Source organism: Cetorhinus maximus, chromosome 7, assembly GCF_964194155.1.
Source record: "Cetorhinus maximus chromosome 7, sCetMax3.hap1.1, whole genome shotgun sequence".
Classification (NCBI taxonomy): Eukaryota; Metazoa; Chordata; class Chondrichthyes; order Lamniformes; family Cetorhinidae; genus Cetorhinus; species Cetorhinus maximus.
The window spans coordinates 108,878,330-108,901,533 of NC_135885.1; the positions used below are offsets into that span (position 1 = coordinate 108,878,330).

General features: G+C 45.0%; 1 protein-coding gene across 1 annotated transcript in view; it reads right to left on the reverse strand.

Annotated features, from left to right (window-relative positions):
* bcl9 (BCL9 transcription coactivator) overlaps positions 1-23,204 on the reverse strand; it is a 478,755-nt gene that overhangs the window by 41,268 nt on the left and 414,283 nt on the right. The window contains exon 10 of the mRNA XM_078545908.1: positions 5,029-5,280. Coding sequence (XP_078402034.1) covers positions 5,029-5,280 — 252 coding nt within the window. The remainder of the gene's footprint in view (positions 1-5,028; positions 5,281-23,204) is intronic.

Consider the following 23,204-nt stretch of genomic DNA (forward strand, 5'->3'; position numbering starts at 1 on the left):
CAGGGCCACTCGGCTCCTGACCTCATTACAGCCTTGGTTTAAACATGGACAAAAGGGATGAACCCCAGAGGTGAGGTGAGAGTGACTGTCCTTGATATCAAGGCCACATTTGACCGAGTGTGGCATCAAGGAACCTTACCAAAACTGGAGTCAATGGGAATCAGGGAGAAAACTCTCCATTGGTTGGAATCATACCTGGAACAAAGGAAGATGGTTGTGGTCATTAGAGTTCAGTCGTCTCAGCTTCAGGACATCACTGCAGGAGTCCCTTAGGGTAGTGTCCTCGGCCCAACCATCTTCAGCTGCTTCATCAGCAACCTTCCTTCCATCCTAAGGTCAGAAATGGGGATCCAAAACAAAAACAGAAACAGAAATACCTGGAAAAACTCACTTGTCCCAACAACCCTTCCCCCCGCCTTAAACCAGCTTATATTTCACCCCTTTCCTATTTTTACTTAGTTCTGTTGAAGAGTCATGAGGACTCGAAACGTCAACTGTGCTCTTCTCCTCCGATGCTGCCAGACCTGCTGAGTTTTTCCAGGTATTTCTGTTTCTGTTTTTGTTTTGGATTTCCAGCATCCGCAGTTCTTTGCTTTTATCTCAGAAATGGGGATGTTCGCTCATGATTGCACAATCTTCAGCACCGTTTGCGACTCCTCAGATACTGAAGCAGTCCTTGTCCAAATGCAGCAAGATCTGGACAATATCCAGGTTTGGGCTGAAAAGTGGCAAGTAACATTGCGCCACCAAAATACCAGGCAATGACTATCTCCAACATGAGAGAATCTAGCCATCTTTTAATGGCATTACCATCACTGAATCCCCCACTATCAACATCCTGGAGGTTAGCATTGACCAGAAACTGAACTGGACTAGCTTTATAAATACCGTGGCTACAAGAGCAGATCAGATGTCAGGAATCGTGCGACGAGTAACTCACCTCCTGACTCCCCAAAGCCTGTCCATCATCTACAAGGCACAAGTCAGGAGTGTGATCGAATGCTCCCCACTTGCCTGGATGAGTGCAGCTCCCAAAATACTCAAGATGCTTGACACCATCCAGGATAAAGCAGCCCACTTGATTGGCACCACATCGACAAACATTCAATCCCTCCGCCCCGATACACAGTAGCAGCAGTGTGTACCATCTACAGATGCACTGTAGGAATTCACCAAGGCTCAATAGACAGCATCTTCCAAACCCACAACCGCTTCCATCTAGAAGGACAAAGGCAACAGATAGATGGGAACACCACCACCTGGAAGTTCGCCTTCAAGCCACCCACCATCCTGGCTTGGAAATATATAGCCGTTCCTTCACTGTCACTAGGTCAAACTCCTGGAACTCCCTTCCTAACAGCACTGCGGGTGTCCGTGCACCACATGGACTGCAGCAGTATCGGAGGCAGCTCACCACCACCTTCTCAAGGGCAACTAGGGTTGGGCAATAAATGCTGGCCCAGCCAGCGAAGTCCACATCCCATGAATGAATAAAAAGAAAACATCATGTAGAGCTGTTGGAAGCCTTCAACAGAGTTGCACGCGAGTTGGAGGTGTGCGTCCGCCTGCTCTCTGATGAATTGGTGCCCTCATGTGCACATATGGAGGTCTCCATGGGACGGATGGCAGACAGCATGGAGACCCTGGTCCAGTAGAATGTGGGGGTATCCGTAGACCTGCATTCCATCCTGGTAGTCATGGGTGAGTTCCTGCAGTGAGACTGTGAGAGGGAAACAGGGCACCTCAATGTCTCTCCAGGTGCTCCTCCCCTTCAAGGAGTCAAGCCAGGACCCTTGGGCACCCGAAGGGAGGAGGAGCAGCAGCTAACCATCCCTGGGTCATCCACTCAGGAATCTCAGAGGCTGTCCGCTCCCTCTGAGTCACCTTTGCTTGTGACCCCCCCCAACCTCATCCTCTGTTTCTCTCACCGCAGAAGGGGCAGATGGCCCACAGGAGAACAGCCAAAGCAAGCTGCGGCTCCCAAGGCCTCGACTCTCCAGAAGATGTATGCTGAAGCCATCAGAGGCAACAGGACCAGTAATTGCACATTGTGTCTCCATCCCTGCTGCAGATGTCAGGACAGTACCTAGAGGAAGTGGTAGGCCTAGAAAAGTTAAGAATTTCAGATCATAAGTGGTCGCACAGGTGAACACATTTTTCACTTTATAATCTGAAAATATATTCACCTTTACTAAATGATGTGTTATGGTGTCTTTCAGTTTCATTTACAGGCTTCGCGAGTCCTCCCCCTCTAGCAATTCAGCTTCACGCAGCTGGACCAGAAGGGATTCTGGAGGGAGAAGTTTGTGTGGCAGGGCTTTTCGGAGCCTCATGCAAGCACTCTCCCACACACACGGAGCCTTCCCCTATCACACTCATCTCAATGTCCCAAGCATGTTCAGTGCTACCTACTTGGGTTCTCTTTCAGTTGTCCATCTGAGCTGACCTACATCTCCGCCCACACACTGACCGCATTCCCATGCAGCACCTGTACCCGTCCAACATGAGGCTCCGCTCACTTTTGATTTCCACAACCATGGTAGTCATTAAGTTTCTTCTCAGCTCCCCCATCCTTTCCCCTTCCCCAGTCCCCTATATCAGTTGCCCCATCACTGAGGAACCCCCTGGCGTCACCTTCCACCTCCCCACCGTCACCTACCAGCCAGAACGCTTTTCTTTCCAGGATGTCCAGGTGAACGTGTACATTCCCTACCTCCCTGATAATTCCACCTCCATCCATGTTGACCTCCCCAAACTCCACCTTCCCAACCCCAGGGTCTGTGTCTGCCTCCGTGTCTCCACCAACCACTGTTGCCATCCATTCATCCACTACTGTTGCACATTCACCCTTCCACCCTACCGGCTCACTCTGCCCTCTCTCATATTCACCTACCCCTTCCACCATGCCCACTCTCAGTTTACTCCCCAGGAGGCAGTCATTGACTCCATAGATCCCTGCCTTGCACATTCACCTGGGTATCTCCCTCTTATTCTCTCCTCCACCATTACTCACTCCTCCACCCTTATTCCCTCCTCAAAGAACAAAGAACAAAGAAAAGTACAGCACAGGAACAGGCCCTTCGGCCTGTAATTTCCTGGATTATCCTTGCTACCCTTCTTAAACAATGGAACAACATTGACCATTCTCCAGTCCTCTGGGACCTCACCCGTAGCCAGTGAGGATACAAAGATTTCTGTCAAGGCCCCAGCAATCTCCTCCCTTGTCTCTTTCAGTACTCTGGGGTAGATCCCATCTGGCCCTGGGGACTTACCCACCTTAATATTCTTCAAGACGCCTAACACCTCCTCTTTTTTGATCTCAACATGATCCAGGCTATCTACACACTCTTCCCTAGTCAAATCGACCGCTAAGCCCTTCTCTTTGGTGAATACTGATGAGAAGTTTTCATTTAGTATCTCTCCCATTTCTTCTGGCTCCACACACAGATTCCCACCTCTGTCCCTGAGTGGGCCTACCCTTTCCCTGGCTACCCTCTTACTTTTTACATATGTATAAAAGGCCTTGGGATTTTCCTTAATCCTGGTTGCCTCCTCCAGGTCTCCTTCCTCCCTTGGATTCCATCCCGCTCCAAATGCCTTCTTCTTCCTGAACTCCTTCCTCCCCTTGGACTCCTCCCCGCCCCGAACTCCTTCCTCCCCCCAAAGTCCTAACTCTCTCTGACCTCCTTCCTCCCCCAAAGTCCTTACCCCCTTTGAACTCCTTCCTCCCCCTGAAGTCCTTCCCCCTCCAAACTCCTTCCCTTACACCTTCCTCTCCCCGTACATCTACCTCCCCACTTGCCGCATTCTCCCCATTACACCCTTCTCCCCTGTACTCCCTCCCCCCTCCCAACCTCAATCTGCCCCCAACACATTTGTTTCCCCCTTCCCAACCTCACCCTCCCCTTGTACACCTTCCTCTCCTGTATCCCCCATCACCCTGGTACACCTTCCTCTTCCACCCCTCACCGTGCATCCATAGCAACCCATGGCCAAAACCTTGATGTCCCGAAGCAGACCCCCAGACATCAACGGATGTCCCTCCCTCCCCGCTCCTCCCTTCCGTGAGCTGCTTTGCAGCAGAGCCATGTCCATGAGAATCCACTCAACATGTGACACACATGTTCCCTGGTAGCTGTAGGGCTCCAGCATCCTCTGCTCCTCAGCTGTCAGCGACCTGAGCAAGGCCCTAATGGTAAGTCCCAACTTCTGCATGTCCAGATGTGTTCTGGGCCGGTGTGTTTTCCTGCTGACGTGGGCTATAAATTTGGCCAGGGGGGACGATTCCAGTGAGCAGACAAGATGATGAGATGCAAATGCATTGAAATTAAATTCCCGATGTTGGATGATGGAAAAGGCAGCTTGCTGTTGATGGGTGGAGTATACGATCGTGTGAAACCTATTTTTGGCCTTCTTGCCATATTGTCCGCTCACACGCGCCATGATGCCTGATGCCAATGGGGCCGGAAAATTCCAGCCCAAGGCATTTAAATTGCATAGGAAAATGGATAAGATCATGGAACACCATTACATAGATTAAAATCTTGGAATCCTATACTATAAAACAGAATTTGATTTATTATGTGGATTTTCCTCTGGTGAGCAACAAGTATGCATTAGAGCTGCAGTTTACATTTATGTCCAACAAGGCTCCAAACTGGCAGCTGTGCCTTACAAAATTACTAGTCATAGGGTACCAGTGAATTGGATTATAATTTAACTCCTTCCTGAGACTGTGGCCTGCAATAGCTCACATCCACATGCATATAGAACCAATTTGGAGTTTAATAACTCTTCCTTGCTTTTCCAAAATTTTTCTATAATAACTACATTTCAGTTACTGCTTCAACACTTTCTTCCACCATGAAAGATCAGCAATTTTCTCAATCATTTCCAAGAATATAATCTGCACCAAGCAATAGACATCAAAAAAATAAGCCAGCTTCCATTGAAAACATCTCTCAGCAAAATGCTACTGTCCTGTGCATTTTTTATAGTGCAGTTGTAAGAGGATTATTGAATATTCACCTGGCACATGGTTTATGGATTGAAGGTTTGGCGATCGTGCAGGTGGTGAGTCATCATCTGAGCTGGCAACTGCCTTGATTGCATCATGGTATAATGGTGTGGAACTAGGCATGGCAAATTTTGACATTCGGGACATCATGATAGATAAGGGATTTTGGGAAAGGCATGACTCGGGGGGCACTGAATAAGGAGTGTGGGATGGAAGACTTCCAGAAAGATTCATCGAATCTGACTGCCCTGAAACTGGAATACCTGGGAGATAGGAAGAGAAAACACAATAGAAAATGAAAATTAAAGTGTTATTAAAACTAGAACTTTTAAGGTAGGTCAAAGATGGCACTGTCATTGTTCCATCTTCACATCATACACAAATTGTAAGTGTATTGCATTATTTGAGGTAAACTGCAGAAAATTTTACTTTTGTATTTCACAGGGCACTTATTGGCAAGAATGTTACACAAGGTCATAATACCCTCGGTGTGCATTTTTGGTAAAACATTTCTTGAGGGGTATCACTCATGGTACATGAACAAATTAATTGCATCAGAAGCAAATATAGCAAACACTGCATCTGTGGAGAGAGAAACAGAGCCTTTCATCATTGACCCAAAACATTAAGTAGTCGCAGCATACTTTGTTTTTGTTTCACATTTCCAGCATCCACAGTATTTAGCTTTTCCACTATTGAAATAAACCAAGTCTTATCAGTTGCATGGGAAAATGGATAGAATCAAGGAACACAATTACATTAATTAAAATCTCGGAATCCTATTTTATAAAAGGGACCTCATTTATGGAGTCCATTTTGGGTGAATTCAGGAAATTGCACAAAATGCACTTGAAATTGCACCTTTTTTTCCCGATTTGAAGTTATGGTTCAAATTCACACCTCAATTCATTTACATGAAGTTGAACTTAAAATTTCCTATGAATCAATGTACCAGCAGCATAAACAAGCATGGGCAATTATTCATAGAGTCATAAAGGCACAGAAGGAGGCCATTCAACCCATTTGGCCCATGCCAGTTCTCTGTAGAGCATCTACTCAGTCCCATTCCCTACACTCTGCCCCCTATCCCCGTAGCCTTGTTAGTTTATTTCCCTTAAACAGTCATTCTATTTCCTGTTAAAATCATCAATTGGCTCCACATCCACCACCCTCATGGGCAGCCAGTTCCAAGTTGTGCAAATAAAAACTTTTTCACATCCCCGTGCATCTCTTGCATTACATCTTCTTCTCTTCGACATAAACGTACCAAACACACAAAGGAATTGGTGAAACAGTAATGTGGGTTCCATATTTGAAGATAAGACTATATACAGATAATGTTCACTAGGAGGCTACGGATTATACATCTAATCTCTACCCTGCTGCTTGCAGATTGACTACAAACCATAGGATTATTACGTCATATCCTGTTGAGGTAGTTGGTAGATTGATAATGGTTTAAGATATGCCCCCTTAAAGGTATATGCATGTCATCATATCACAATACTGCTCAAAACCTTAAAGCTGTGACCCATAGTTTCTGTACTATCAACAAATGGAAGCAGTTTTTCTTTGCCTACCTTATCTAAACCTATCATAATCGTACACACCTCTATTAAATCTCTCTTCAATCTCCTTTGCTCCAAGGAAAACAACATCTGCTTCTCCAACATAGCCTTGCAACTAAAATTCCTCATTTCTGAAAAGATTCTAGTAAATATTCCTTGTGCCCACGTACAAGAAACACTGTAAGTTAACATGCAGGTACAGCAAGTAATTAGGAAGGCAAATGGCCTGTTGGCTTTTATTAGAGGGGATTGAATTACTGGAATAAAGAAGTCTTGCTATAATTGTACAGGGCTTTGGTGAGACCACACCTTGAATACTGTGTTCAGTTTTGGTCTTCATATTGAAAGAAGAAGGCAGTACAGTGAGCATTCACTGGATTGGTTCCTGGGAAAAGTCCTATGATGAAAGGCTGAGTAAATTGGGTCTATATTCTCTGCAGTTTAGAAGAATGAGAGGTGATCTCATTGAGACATACAAAATTCTGAAAGGGCTGACAAGGTAGACACCCCGACATGAAAACTAACTTTGCACACAACAGTGTTAACTTGCACTCAGGTGCAATACTTAATTCATTATTAGACATCTGAAAGTGATCAAGTGAAATCATTGACCTGAAATGAGTTCGTTCAGCACTCAAACCATATCAGTTGCATACATTAATTTATCTGCAAGCGGCAGCTGACATCATTGGTGTTCAACTGATATAGAATGATGCCAATTCAGCTCTCAGCTTGCTTTGACTGTGCTCAATTTACAATTTACTGCAGTGTGGTTTAACTGCAGGTACTAGCAATTATTAGAGGTGTCAGCTGTGGCTCAGTTCATAGCACCCTCGCCTTTGAATCAGAAGGTTGTGGGTTCATGTCCCACTCCCGGAAACCAAGAACTGTGAATGTACTCGAAAGAGTTACATGCGATCTGTTGATAACTCGAAAGAGTTACTAGCAATTATTAGAGGTGTCAGCTGTGGTTCAGTTCATAGCACCCTCGCCTTTGAATCAGAAGGTTGTGGGTTCATGTCCCACTCCCGGAAACCAAGAACTGTGAATGTACTCGAAAGAGTTACATGCGATCTGTTGATAACTCGAAAGAGTTACTAGCAATTATTAGAGGTGTCAGCTGTGGTTCAGTTCATAGCACCCTCGCCTTTGAATCAGAAGGTTGTGGGTTCATGTCCCACTCCCGGAAACCAAGAACTGTGAATGTACTCGAAAGAGTTTCATGTGATCTGTTGATAACTCGAAAGAGTTACTAGCAATTATTAAGGACCGGCCTCTAATGAACTTGTCTGCCTCCTAATTTTCAGTGTCACGGAAATGTACCCACCAAATCCTTGACACACCCCTACTCTCCACGACTACCCCCCAACTGACCACCTGAACCCCCACACCTTCTGAACCTTCCCCCAGAACTGCTGTGGAAACCCATACCCCTGAACCGTGCCCCCAAACACGTCCCCCCCAAACATGGACTTCAGATAGTTCCGACTTTCTGTAGAATAAAAACAGAAAAAGCTGGAAAACTCAGTTTGTCTGGCAGCATCTGTGGAGAGAGAGTCCAATATGATTCTTCTTTAGAACTGACCCACTGAGCTTTTGCAGCATTTTATTCAAAATCCACAATGTTTTGTTTTTAATTTCTTAACCCCTCCTCACGCACTGAACCCAACCCCTGAACAACTCTCCTACCCTCTTCCAGGTTGGGGCTGGCCAGAACTGAAAGTGATGTCAGGGCCAACTGGAAATGGCATTAGTGACATTTCCAGCCTGCTTGAAATCAGAAAACAGGTAAGTTTTGAACTGTGGAGACTGGGAGGCTGGAGAGGAAAAAAAAGAGGGAGAGAGAGACAGAGAGATAAAGTGAGACAGAGAGGGAGACATAGAGAGAGACAGAGAGAGAGAGAGAGAGAGAGAGAGACAGAGACAGAGAAGGGGGCTGAGGAGAGAGAGAGGGAGCCTGGGGGAAGAATATAGGGGCTGGATGGGAGAGGGAAGGGGCCTGGGAAAGAGGATGGTTGAGGGAGAGAGAGAGGGGGAGGTCTGGGGGTTTTAGGGAGAGAGAGGGGGGCTTGGGGGAGGGAGACAGGGAGGAAGAGAAAGAGGGGAGCTGGGGGAGAGGGGGGTGTGGGGGAGAGAGGAAGGAGATGGGGGGCAGAGAAAGAGAGACAGAGAGAAAGGAGGTCTGAGGGAGAGAGAGTGGTCTGGAAGACAATGAGAGAGAGAGAGAGAGGGGGAGCATTGGGGAGGAGAGAGATGGGGGCTCAGGGGAAGAGAGGGGAATCTAGGGGGAGAGAGGGCGGAGCTGGAGGAGAGAGGGGATTACTGAGAGGAAGAGAGAGTGGGGCTGGGGAAGAGAGGGGGTGGGGGCTTGGGGGGAAGGGAGAGGCTTGGATTAGGAAACACTGGACGGGAGTAGGCAGAGTATGTTAGGGGCATGGGCTTGAGGAATGGGGAGGGCAAATGCCAGAGGCTTGAGATAAAAGCAAAAAACTGCGGATGCTGGAAATCCAAAACAAAAACAAAAATACCTGGAAAAACTCAGCAGGTCTGGCAGCATCTGTGATGAGGAGCACAGTTAATGTTTTGAGTCCGAATGACCCTTCAACAGAATTAAGTAAAAATAGAATAGAGGTGAAATATAAGCTAGTTTAAGGGGGGGTGGGACAAGTAGAGCTGGATAGAGGGCCAGTGATAGGGTGGGTGTGTAGTCCCGAAGCTTGAGGGGGTGTTAGGGGAAAGCCCCAAGACTAGGGTGGTGGCTAGCACACAATCCGATGTAGGTTCATTTTTGGGGAGGGGAAAGGTCTGAGCCATGAGAGCTGGGCGCTGGATGCTGCTAACTTAGGGCAGGGCAGGGAAAGAGGGGAATGGATTACAAAAACAGAGACTTATGCTTCAGTTGTACAGGGCACTGGTGAAGCCACATCTGGAGTGTTGTGTAGAGTACTGGTATCCTTATTTAAAGAAAGATGTAAATGCATTAGAAGCAGTTCAGAGAAGGTTTACTAGCCTAATACCATGAATGGGAGGATTGTCTTATGAGGAAAGGTTGGACAGGTTATGCTTGGATCCACTGTAGTTTAGAAGAGTAAGAGATGACTTGATCGAAACCTTTAAAATCCTGAGGGGTCTTGACAGGGTAGATGTGGAGAGGATGTTTCCTCTTGTGGGTGTATCTAGAACTAGGGGGTCACTGTTTAAAAATAAGGGATCACTCCTCAAAACAGATTAGGAGACATTTTTTCTCTCAGAGGATAGTGAGTCTTTGGAACTTTGGCAGTGGAAGCAGAGTCTTTGAATATTTTTAAGGCAGAGATAGATAGATTATTGATTAACAAGGGGGTGAACGGGAATCGGGGGTAGGCAGGAATGTGGGGTGAGGTTACAATCAGGTCAGCCATGATCTTATTGAATAGCGGAGCAGGCTTGAGGGTCCGAGTGGCCTACTCCTGCTCCTAATTCGTATATTCGTATGTCGGGGAAACCTGAATGGAGGGGTTGTACTGCAAGCTTGTCATTTTTAACCATGCATTGGGTGGTATATTTTTCTTTTAAATTTTTTTGATTCATGTTATATTTTTACTTTTTTCTGATCTTTCCCCTTCAGGCATAAACTTTGCTGGGCTGTCTGGTTTTCTTGGGCAGTAATACAGCCTGGATGTTCGGGAGGACCCCGCCCTGGGCTATGGTGACTCCTCGCGGCAGCTTGTTGAGCTCCTCATCATTGAGGATGGTGAGCTGCAGGTTGTAGAGGATGATGTGAGTCTTCTTGTTGTCTCAGGTCACATTGTTCACTAGCTCCTGGATCTCGGCGACCTGGTACTCAAGAACAGCGGCCAAGTAGATGGGGGCTGTTAGGAAGGGAGCTGTAGGATTTTGATCCCAGCGACAGTGAAGGAATGGCGATATAGTTGCAAGTCAGGATGGTGTCTGGCTTGGAGGGGAACTTGCAAGTGGTATTTTCATGCATCTGCTGCCTTTGCCCTTCTAGGTGTTAGAGGTCGCGAGTTTGGAAGGTGCTGTTGAGGAGCCTTGGTGAGCTGTTAGCTTTCTTACTTCATTATATACTTTTAAATTTAATTCCATTGCACTGTTACTTTTCAATGGTGCCACATTTACTTTGTTACCTAAATTTCTGACTATCGTGTTGCCACGCAACCCCCCCTGCCAACCCCGCAAGCGAAGTATCCCTTGTTTTTCTCCCCAAGTGTTGGTGACTCTGGTGTAATTGGCAATGCAGAGGCACCAGAGAATGATCAGAAAGGAAGGGGTAACATGTCAGCTGAAATAGAACAGGAGAGAGAAATTCTTCAGAAAAATTTTGAAAATAAGTGGTAAGATTTATTTATTCTTTCCATCATAACTTTTAGAAAGCTGGACTGATATCATCCTGATTGCTGTGATGCATAATGATCACACTAAGTGCCTATAAGATCAAATAATTACTTCCAAACACAAATGATCGCTTCCACAAATTTAACAAACTGTGATGGCTTTTGTTGAGTGCTTCAATAATCTGCAATCAAAACTCATTCCAAATTACACCATTTGATATCAGATAGTACTGATTGTTTCAAGCTGAATTGATGTCAGATCTTTTGGTTAGGGACTGAGAGGTTGTTTTCACTGGCAGGGAAAGTTAAAACATGAGGAAACAGTCTCAGGATAAGGGGCTGATCATTTAGGACTGAGATGAGGAGAAATTTCTTCACTCAAAGTGTTTTGAAACTTTAGAATTATCTACCCCTGATAGTTGTGGATGCTCCATCGCTGAATTTGGTTAAGCGTGGGATAGACAAATACTTGGTGTCTCAGGACATCAGGAATATGGGGAGCATTCAGGAAAGTGGAGTTGAAGCCCAAGATCAGTCATGATCGTAACTGAAGGGTGGAGCAGCTCGATAGGCAATGTGGTCTACTCCTGCTTCTATCTAGTGTTCTTTTGTGTTCTTATGCTCCTAAAATGCGGGGACCAGAACTGGAAGCAATACTCCAGTTGCGGCCAAACCAGAACTTTATAAAGGTTCAGCATAACTACCCTGCTTTTGTACTCAATGCCTCTATTTATGAAGTCCAAGAATGCATGTGCTTTGCTAGATACTCACAGTATACACATGAACCCCAAGCCCCTCTATCCCTGTACACTCTGTGCCATTTAGTCAATATTGCCTCTCCCGAAAGCTTCTGCAAAAACGCATCAACTCACACTTCTGTATTAAATTCCATCTGCCACTTGTCTGCCCATTCTGCTAACCTATCTGTTGCAGTTGGTTGGTATCATTCTCACTGCTTACCACACTTCCAAGTTTGTTATTATCAACAAATTTTGAAATTTTACTTTGCATTCCATATACACATACACTTGATGGGTGGAATCATCCCAAATTTGCACTAATTAGGGTATCGGGTGTGGAAAAAAACATTTTACCCGGTGGCCGCAATGACGGGTTTTTACACCATATCGCCCACTTCCCGCCTCATTAATTATGCAGGCAAACACGCCGTCTCGCTGGCAAATGGCCTCTGAATCGCCCGCCATGCCGTTACATCACCCATTCCTCACTCCGGGTGCCATATATAAAGAGCAGCCACGCATACAGTTCTCGATGCTTGTAGCCCAGGACTGCTCCAGTGAAGACATGGCCCTGAAAGCCGGAAGGAGTCAGTGACCTATCATTGGAATGCCTTTTGGAGGCCCGCCGTGAAGTCCTGAGCGCAGCTCGCCAGGTGCACATGACTTATGTACAGTTGTGAAGCAAGTCGGCGGCCCGGATGATCCAACGTGGGGGGATGATTCTGACTAACAGGGCTTATAGTGAAATTTTAAATTAGGTTCCTGAAGTGTGGCGGTGGAAAACACGGCCCGCCATTGACAGGCGGAGCGGATGATCACAAAGCAAACTGGTTTCACGACAGCATAAAACCAATTTTTGTCCTTCTCGCCATATTGTCTGATCGTGCCCGCAGTGACATCTATTGCCAATGGGAGTGGAAAATTCTGACCATTGTCTATCAGTACCCAACTGTATACAATGCATGACTTCCCCTGGAAGTTAGTAAGGAATGCCATTAGTTAGGAATCCACACCCAAAATAATTTGAAATAGAACGTACAAAGTCAACAAGCAGCTTCCAAAGTCAACAAGCAGCTTCCAAAGTCAACAAGCAGCTTCCAAAGCATCCAAGGTGCTTGGGATCAAGAAACAAAATTGCCATCACTCTTCAACTACAGTGAAGCAAATGCTCTACCCAACACTAGTCAGGACACAAATTGAGTATGGCGTAGCCACTTGGGATCCATATCCTGCTAAAAACCATTACTCTCCTTGAGAAAGTTCAATACTGGGCAGCTCGCTTTGTTACAAATAATTACTTGCGAGATATCAGGTCTCCCAATTGGTCATGTCGCCAGGCTGGCACGGTCTTCAGAATCAAAATAAAATCCACAGGTTGACACCCTTCTATAAAATTTCGAATGGACAATTAAATATTTCGAAGCAGTACATCAAGCCCAAAAGTCACCAAGCTCAAAGAGTTCATGACAAACAACTCCAACTTTATACACCCAAACATGCTTCCTTTGCTGATTTATTTTTCCCAGGAACAATTAAAGATTAGAAACACCTTCCACAAACGTTAATCTCCATGCCCTCTAAGGACTCATTTAAGGAAAATCTGCTTAACTTTCTTCTAATGAATGCAACCATTGACAGCAATCATTGTGCACCTCGTGTGAAATTTCCCTAGTAGAGGACTATGTACCTTACCAAGTACCAAGTAATTATCCGGATGAGATGACTTGCCAATTCTAAACATAGTCAGTACATCCTTCCCATAACTTTGCACCCCATCCATTCCCTCTACTTTCTCCTCTTTGACTGATTTTTTATCAGCCTCCTCTTCCTTAGCAAACACTGATACAATGTACTCATTAAGTATTTTGGCTTTGCCTTGCACCTCTAAGCATACATCACCCCTTTGTCTCTGATAGACACGGCCCCACCTCTTACCATCTGCTTACTATTTACATGATGGTAGAAAATTTTTGGTTTTCATTTTATGTTAACTGCCGTTCTATTCTCATATGCTCTGTTTGCCAGTTTTATTTTCCTCTCCACTTCCCCTTTCAATGGAATATATTTGGCTTGCTCTTGCTTAAAGAATTCACCATGCATCATACAGGCTGAGATTTTCCAGCCCCGCCGTGGTGGTACCCGCCGCAGGGGTTGCAACGGCCCAACCGAAAGGTGGGACGGAATATCCGGGCGGCAGCAGGGCCAGAAAATCCCGTCCACTTTGGCTCAGAGCTGTTGAGCTGGAGTCTGAGCTGCAGACACTGTGACACATCAGGGTGGGGGAAAATTGCCTGGACACTGTGTTTCAGGAGACAGTTACACCCCTTAGATTAATTACATCAAATTTGGACTGTGGTCAGGGACAGGAGGGTGTGACTGCAAGTGAGGCAGTTATGGGGATCCAGAATTTAGCTTTGGTGGTGCCTCAGCCAGTGCCTTGCCTAATAGGTACAAGGTTCTTGCTCCCAGTGTGGACAAGGGCACAGGCTGCAGCGAGGATCAGCGAACTGACCACAGCATGGTGGCAGAGTGCCATTCAAGCGGGAAGAGAAAAGAGAATGTAGTAGTAATAGGGGATAGCATAGTTAGGGAAATAGATAAAAGCAAAACACTGGGAATGCTAGAAATCTGAAACAAAAACAAAAATAGCTGGAAAAACTCAGCAGGTCTGACAGCATCTGTGGAGAGGAATAGTTAACGTTTCGAGTCCGTATGACTCTTCATCAGAACTAAGAAAATATAGAAATGTGGTGAATGTAGTTCTGATGAAGAGTCTTACGGACTCAAAATGTTAACTGTATTCCTCTCTGCAGATGATGTCAGATCTGCTGAGTTTTTCCAGCTATTTTTGTTTTTGTTAGGGGAATAGATATTGTTGACTCCAGTAAAGACAGAGAGTCCCGTAGACTGTGTTGCCTACCTGGTGCCAAGGTTAAGGACATCTCTTCTGGGATTGGAGAGGAACTTGGAGTGAGAGGGGAAGAATCCAGTTGTCATGGTCCACATAGGTACTTACAACATTGGTAGGACTGGGAAAGAGGTTCTGCTGAAGGGCTACGAGCAGCTCGGGGCTAAATAAAAAAGCAGGACCACAAATGTAATAATCTCCAAATTACTACCTGAGCCACATGTAAATTGGCATAGGGTAAATAAGATTAGAGAGGCTGAAAGATTGGTTTGGGAGAAATAGGTTCCGATCCATGGGGCACTGGCACCAGTAGTGGGGAAGGAGAGAGCTGTTCCATTGGAACGGGCTTTATTTGAACCATGCTGGGACCAATGTCCTGGCGAATCGTATAACTAGGGTTATAGATAGGACTTTAAACGAATTAGTTGTGGGGGGAAGGCGGGTTCAATTGAAGGGAATTTTTAAAAATCAAAAAGAAACAAGAGAGCAGAGGTGCAGGGTAGTGAAGAGGCGAACAATAATCAAAGTGTGACAGGAAGGGGCAGAAAATATAAGCAGAAGCATGCAGCAGAAATTGGAACCAGAATGGGTGAAGATGGTGAAAAGTCATAGCTTAAGGCTCTTTATCTGAATGTACACAGCATTTGGAACAAGATAGATGAGTTGACGGCACAAATAGAAATATAAATAAATGTATATGACTTGATGACTTGCAGAGACGTGGTTGCAGGGTGACCAAGACTGGGAACCAAATATTCAAGGGTATTCGACGTTCCGGAAAAATAGGCCAAAAGGAAAAGGAGGTAGGGTAGCTTTGTTAATAAAGGAAGGTATCACCTACTATCTGCCTGTGAGGTAGGGCCTGTGGGGTCATTTCCTGGAGCATACAATCCAGGAAACTCTCATGCTCTCTAAGGCTCCACAGTGACTCCAGCTGCTCCTCAAGCTCGCAAATCTTGAGCTCAAGCTCACGGAACCAAGGACACTTCAACACACGTGTTCCCCAAGAAATGTACTGAAATTCCCACATGGCACAGGAATTGCAAGCAACAAGTCTTAGCTAGCCATCCATGATCTAAGATTTCTATTCCCTCTTTTGGAATCTAGTCAATACCTTGTATAATCCATTAATTTTGATTAATGGCTTTAGGCCAGCTTTGTGCGAATAGTCTTATTACTTATCTCTTCACTGTTATACTTACTTTGAGTGAAATTTTACTAATTAGTTTAATATTGCTAAAAAGAGAACCATGTTGCCAAAGCTTTTCAGCTTGCACTCATCAGGACAAATGCAAGAATGCCAAATTTCAAATGATCACAAGTAATTATACTACAGGAGCAGAGGGTGCTTATTGGTTGGGCTAGTTGACACTGATTGGTCCAGATGTTGCCATGGAAAGCAATGGGGAACTATAGATTCCCCAAGCTCCCTGGTAATTCAAAAAGATGCAAGGCTTGAACATATTCCTCTTGTTTATTGAGAACAGGTTCTTGCATATGAATGTATGTTGCTTCTAATTGAGCCACATTACAAACTCAACTGATTATCTTAAACTGGTTGTTAGTGTGGCTATGAGCACACTCAGGGTTGTTTAGTAAGTGCTGTCCAATCACAGAATCATATCTAATGACAGATGTTTTGTTTTGGGTTTTATAAGCGCAGGCTGGTTGAATCTGTACTCTGCCTATTACAAATAACCAAAGGAACAGGCTGTTTGATGTGATCAGCCAATCACTGGGATTTATGGCCTACATACCTGGCATCACACCAGCACTGGACGTTATACATGCTGTTGCTCAATTGTGTGGTAAGCAGAGTATCTTTTTGGACTGACAACTGTAGCAAAAGGGTCTGATACATCCAGGGTTAATGTGGGACTGAGTAAAATACCACCACACAGAGATGTAAGATGGCACATGACCCAGAGCTAGGGGCTGTTTGGTGTTGGACAGAGATTTGTAAAAACCTTGGATGGAGACAGTTCCATAACTGTACATTTTACTCTATATGTGTATATAGTTACAAGTAGCTAATAAAGACTTATTGTTAACATACAGAAGACTACGAAGATTTCTTCATGGTGGCAGCTCTGGCAGCTGAGAAAATTTGCCAGACAAAGCTCCAAATAGAAGAGCCTGCAACCTAAAAGACAGAGGTTTTACCGAAGCAGAAGATTCCATTGAATGTTCCTTGGAAGTCCAACTTCAGCAAACAGCTTTCACAGCCTGGAAGGGTGAGAAAAATTATTTTATTTTCCAGGGCAGCCAGCTCTGAGAAGTCCTTTTTATTAATTCAGTCAGAAGCGCCGTTTGAATGAGACCCATTGCTAATCCCAAGCCTGTTGCTGAACCTCAACGTGTGACTTTTAAGTTTAAAAAAATGTAAAGTTTAATAATTAATTTACTCAGCCTCTCGGGAACCTCACAGCCGTCCAGTTCCTTAAACAGCAAGCCTGTGGTTCTTTTAAACACTTCATTAAATCAGGTCAGCAGCCAGTTGATCTGCGCAGCCAGAGTGGAAACTTCTTCTGCCTGAAGTGTGCCGCAGCCATTTTGCAAAGCCTGCCAAAACTGGCAAGCGTGGGAAATTCATTGATCAGCAGCAAATGGCAACACCATCTTTGAAGCCTGCAAGCTCTTAAAGCTGTACCCACGCTTTTAAATTCTTCAAAATGGATCACAATTCCACACTTTCACATCACGGAGTCTCACCCAAGGCCCAGACCAGTTACAAAATTCGAGTCTTTGGAGGAAAAGATGTTTAAGATACGTTAATTCTTCAGGTTGAAATAAAAAGTCAGAAGCAGAACAAGTAAACACACTTCTTTACTCAATTGGGCCAATTGCAGCCAACATCATTGAATGACAAGCTATTGACCAGTCATCCACCAAATTTGAGGAGGTTTTAAAATCCTTTAATGTTTATTTCAACTTGAGATCCAATAAAATATTGGCGAGAATGAAATTTAATAAGAGAGTCCAACTGCCTGGAAAAACTAAGATAAAAGCAAAGTACTGTGGATGCTGGAAATCTGAACAAAAACAAAAATATCTGGAAAAACTCAGCAGGTCTGACAGCATCTGAGGTGAGGGACACAGTTAATGTTTCGAGTCCGTATGACTCTTCATCAGAACTGAGGGAATATAGAAATGAGGTGAAATATAAGCTGGTAGAGGGGGGTGGAACAGATAAAGCTGGGTAGAGGGCCAGTGATAGGTGGAGGCAAAGGAGAGATTGCCAAAGATGTCATAGACAAAAGGACAAAGCGGTGTTGACAGTGGTGATATTATCTAAGGAATGTGCTAATGGGGACATGAAGGGTAGCAAGCAGGACAAGCTAGTGGCAGATGGCCCTAGTGGGGGTGGGGTGGGGGGAAGGGATCGGAATGGGCTAAAAGGTGGAGATAAAACAATAGATCGAAATAAATTTAAAAATAGATTTAAAAATAGGTGGGAAAAGAGAAATATATAATTTTTTAAATTATAAATTATTGGAAAAAGGAGGATCGGAAAGGGGGTGGGGATGGAGGAGAGAGTTCATGATCTGAAATTGTTGAACTCAATATTAAGTCCAGAAGGCTGTAAAGTGCCTAGTTGGAAGATGAGGTGCTGTTCCTCCAGTTTGCGTTGAGCTTCACTGGAACATTGCAGCAGGCCAAGGATGGACATGTGGGCATGAGAGCAGGGCGGTGTGTTGAAATGGCAAGAGACAGGGAGGTCTGGGTCATGCTTGCGGACAGACCAAAGATGTTCCGCAAAGTGGTCACCCAGTCTGTGTTTGGTCTCTCCAATGTAGAGGAGACTGCATTGGGAGCAGCGAATGCAGTAAACTAAATTGAGGGAAGTGCAAGTGAAGCACTGCTTCACTTGAAAGGAGTGTTTGGACCCTTGGACGGTGAGGAGGGGGTAAGTAAAGGGGCAGGTGTTGCACCTTCTGTGGTTGCATGGGAAGGTGCCATGGGAGGAGGTTGAGGTGCAGGGGGTGATGGAGGATTGGACCAGGGTGTCCCGGAGGGAATGATCCCTGCGGAAAGCCGCCAGGGGGGTGAAGGGAAGATGTGTTTGGTGGTGGCATCATGCTGGAGTTGGCAGAAATGGCGGAGGATGATCCTTTGAATGCGGAGGCTGGTGGGGTGATAAGTAAGGACAAGGGGAACCCTATCATGTTTCTGGGAGGGAGGAGAAGGCGTGAGGGCAGATGCGCAGGAGATGGGCCGGACACGGTTGAGGGCCCGGTCAACCACCGTGGGTGGAAAACCTCGATTAAAGAAGACATGTCAGAGGAATTGTTTTGGAAAGTGGCATCATCAAAACAGATGCAACGGAGGCAAAGGAACTGAGAGAATGGGATGGAGTCCTTACAGGAATAGGAGTGTGAGGAGCTGTAGTCAAGGTAGCTGTGGGAGTCGGTAGACTTGTAATGAGTATTGGTGGACAGTCTATTACCAGAAATTGCGACTGAGAGGTCAAGGAAGGGAAGGGAAGTGTCAGTGATGGACCATGTGAAAATAATGGAGGGGTGGAAATTGGAAGCAAAATTAATAAATTTTTCCAGATCCAGATGAGAGTCTTCCAGATTTAATATTGAGTTCGACAATTTCAGATCATGAACTCTCTCCTCCATCCCCACCCCCTTTCCAATCCCCCTTTTTCCAATAATTTATAATTTTAAAAAAATCTATATTTCTCTTTTCCCACCTATTTTAAAATCTATTTTTAAATTTATTTCGATCTATTGTTTTATCTCCACCTTTTAGCCCATTCCAATCCCTTCCCCCCACCCCACCCCCACTAGGGCCATCTGCCACTAGCTTGTCCTGCTTGCTACCCTTAATGTCCCCATTTGCCCATTCCTTAGATAATATCACCACTGTCAACACCCCTTTGTCCTTTTGTCTACGACATCTCTGGCAATCTCTCCTTTGCCTCCACCTATCACTGGCCCTCTATCCGGCTTTATCTGTCCCACCCCCCTCTACCAGCTTATATTTCATCTCATTTCTATTTTCCCTCAGTTCTGATGAAGAGTCATACAGACTCGAAACGTTCACTGTGTTCCTCTCCGCAGATGCTGTCAGACCTGCTGAGTTTTTCTGGATATTTTTGCCTGGAAAACCTGTTGATTCCTTCATAAATGATCTCTACAGGATGGCGCAGGGTGTGAACATGATGATTTAAAGTCCAAACTCAGCTGAAACAGAATTGTGGTGGGTGTTGCAAACAATCCACTCTCTGACCTCCAGCGAACTAGAGTTAATCTTACCCTAATCCAGTTAGTTAGGCTGCCTGAGCTATGGAAGCAACACAAAACCATCCTAAGGGGAAAGAATCCAACATGGGGCAGAAACCAACCCTCAGTCCAGCTTATCAGGTGGCAAAGACACAGGGACAACCCAAGTCAGGAAAAGAAATTCCTGAATTGCCCAGCAGAGCGGCCTTGCCAGCGTTGCAGTACGAAGCGCTCTTACAGGCCTGATGAGTCTGAAGAGTAAAGGTAGGACATTCATAGAACCATAGAACCATAGAACACTACAGCACAGAAAACAGGCCATTCGGCCCTTCTAGTCTGTGCCGAAATATTATTCCGCTAGTCCCATTGACCTGCACCTAGTCCATAACCCTCCAGACCTCTCCCATTCCTCTCATCAAAAGCTGGCATGTGACTTGAGTTAGCTGATTGAATGTTTTAATGCATTGTTTTTAAGAGTAGGAGTAAAAGATCTCATTCTGCACATTGCAAAATTGATTTAAGGAACTGCATTGAGTCATAGAGTTCTTGAGGACACAGAAGGTGATCTTTCAGCCCATCAAGTCTATGCCATCTCTAGTTGATGCAATCCAGTCAATCGCATTCCCCCATTCGATCCCTGTAGATCTACAAGTTTACTTCCTTCAAGTGTCCATCCAATTTCCTTCTGAAATCATTGATTGTTTCTGCTTCCACTATCTTCATGGAGAGTGAGTTCCAGTCATTACCACTCGCTACATAAAACTGTTCTTCCTCATGTTCATCTCGCCTTTCTTGCCCAAGACCTTAAATTTGTGTTCCCCCAGTCATTGTAATGCGGATAGGTTTTCTTTGTCTACCTTACCGATCAAATCTCTCCTCAATCTCCTTTGCTCCAAAAAGAACAACCACAGCTTTTCCAACCTAACCTTATAACTAAAATTTTCCACTTGCTTCCCAGTTCCCCCTGTTTTTTTATTTATGGGATGTGGGCGTTACTGAATAGGCCAGCATTTATTGCCCATCCCTAATTGCCCTTGAACTGCTGCAGTCTTTGAGGTGTGGGTACACCCACAGTTCTATTAAGGAGGGAGTTCCAGGGTTTTGACCCAGCGACAGTGAAGGAACGGCAATATAATTCCAAGTCAGGATGGTGAGTGACTTGGAGGGGAACTTCCAGGTGGTGGTGTTCCCATCTATCTGCTGCTTTTGTCCTTCTAGATAGTAGTAGTCATGGGTTTGGAAGGTACTGTCTAAGGAGGCTTGCTGAGTTCCTGCAGTGCACCTTGTAGATGGTACTGTGTATCAGTGGTGGAGGGAGTGACTGTTTGTGGATGTGGTGCCAATCAAGCGGGCTGCTTTGTCCTGGATAGCATCAAGCTTCTGACTGTTGTTGGAGCTGCACTCATCCAGGCAAGTGAAGAGTATTCGATCACACTCCTGACTTGTGCCTTGTGGATGGTGGACAGGCTTAGGGCAGTCAGGAGGTGAACTACTTGCCACAAGATTCCGAGCCTCTCACCTGGTTTTGTAGCCACAGAGTTTATATGGTAAGTCCAGTTCAGTTTCTGGACAATGGTAACCCCCAGGATGTTTATAGTGGGGGATTCAACTATGGTAATGCCATTGAATATCAAAAGGAGATGGTTAGATTCTCTCTTGTTGGAGATGGTCATTGTCTGGCACTTGTGTGGCGTGAGTATTCCTTGCCACTTGTCAGCCCAAGCATGGATATTGTCCAGATCTTGCTGCATTTGGACATGGACTGCTTAAGTATCTGAGGAGTCACAAATGGTGCTGAACATCGTGCAATCATCAGCGAATATCCCCACTTTTGACCTTATAATGGACGGAAGGTCATTGATGAAGCAGCTGAAGATGGTTGATTCCATGAGCCTCAATTTTGTTAACCAGCTTTCTATGTGGCACCTTGTCAAACAGTTTTCCTTATCCACCTGGCAACGCAGGTGGATAAGGTGGTCAGGAAGGCATATGGCATGCTTGCCTTCATTGGCAGGGGTATTGAGTATAAAAGCTGGGAAGTCATGCTGCAGCTGTATAGAACCTTGGTTAGGCCACACTTGGAATATTGCGTGCAATTCTGATAGCCACATTACCAGAAGGATATGGAGGCATTGGAGAGGGTTCAGAGGAGGTTTACAAGGATGCTGCCTGGTCTGGGGGCTATTAGCTATGAGGAGAGGTTGGAGAAACTCGGATTGTTCTCACCAGAGCGACGGAGATGGAGGGGCGACTTGATAGAAGTTTACAAAATTATGAGTGGCATGGACAGAGTAGATATTCAGAAGCTTTTTCCCAGGGTGGAAGAGTCAATTACTGGGGGACATAGATTTATGGTAAGAGGAGAAAACTATAGAGGAGATGTGCGGGGCAAGTTTTTTTACGCAGAGGGTAGTGAGTGTCTGGAATTCGCTGCCAGAGGAGGTGGTGGAAACAGGTCCGATAGTAGTGTTTAAGAGGCAGCTTGACAAATACATGAATAAGATAGGAATAGAGGGATACGGATCCCGGATGTGCAAAATGTTTTAGTTGACGGGGCAATATGATCGGCGCAGGCTTGGAGGGCCGAAGGGCCTGTTCCTGTGCTGTAATTTTCTTTGTTCTTTGTTCTTTGTTCTAGTTTCTTAAAATTCATATAGGCAACATAGATTCCCTTCATTAACCTTCTCTGTTCCTTCATCAAAAAATTCAATTAGATTGGCCAAGTACAATCCACCTTTTACAAATCCATACTGGCTCTCCATAGCTCACTCAAACCTCTCCAAGTCGATTTTATTCTCTTATTATTGTTTCTAAAACCACTACTAATGTTAAACTAATTGGCCTGTGGTTCCTAGGACTTATATCCTTTCTTAAATACATGTGCCACTCTCCAATCCTTTGGCATCTCCCACACATCTAAGAAAGATTGGAAGATTATGGCAAGCCCTTCCACTATCTTCACCCCCTTCCTTTCACAACCTGGGATACAAGCTTTCCGGACCAGGTAACTTATGTATTCTAAGCATAACCAGCTTTTCCAGTACCCCCTCCCTTTCAATTTTCACCCTACCCCTTTCTTCTAATATCACCGCTTCTACTGAAATTTTATCAGATTCCTATTCTTTAGTAAATATCAATACAAAGTACTCATTAAGTATTCTAGCCTTAGCCTGCCCCTTTAAGCATCCATCACTGTCTTTGTCCCTATTAGGCCATACTCCACCTGTTACGATCTACTTACTATTTACATGCTGGTGGAAGATTTTTTGGGTTCCCTTTTATGTTGCCTGCCATTCTGCTCTCATAATCTCTGTTTGCCAGTCTTATTTTCCTCTTCACTCTCCTCTCAAACTATTGTGTTTGACCTGGTTCTCAATGGAAAAATTCAGCTGATGTGCATCATACA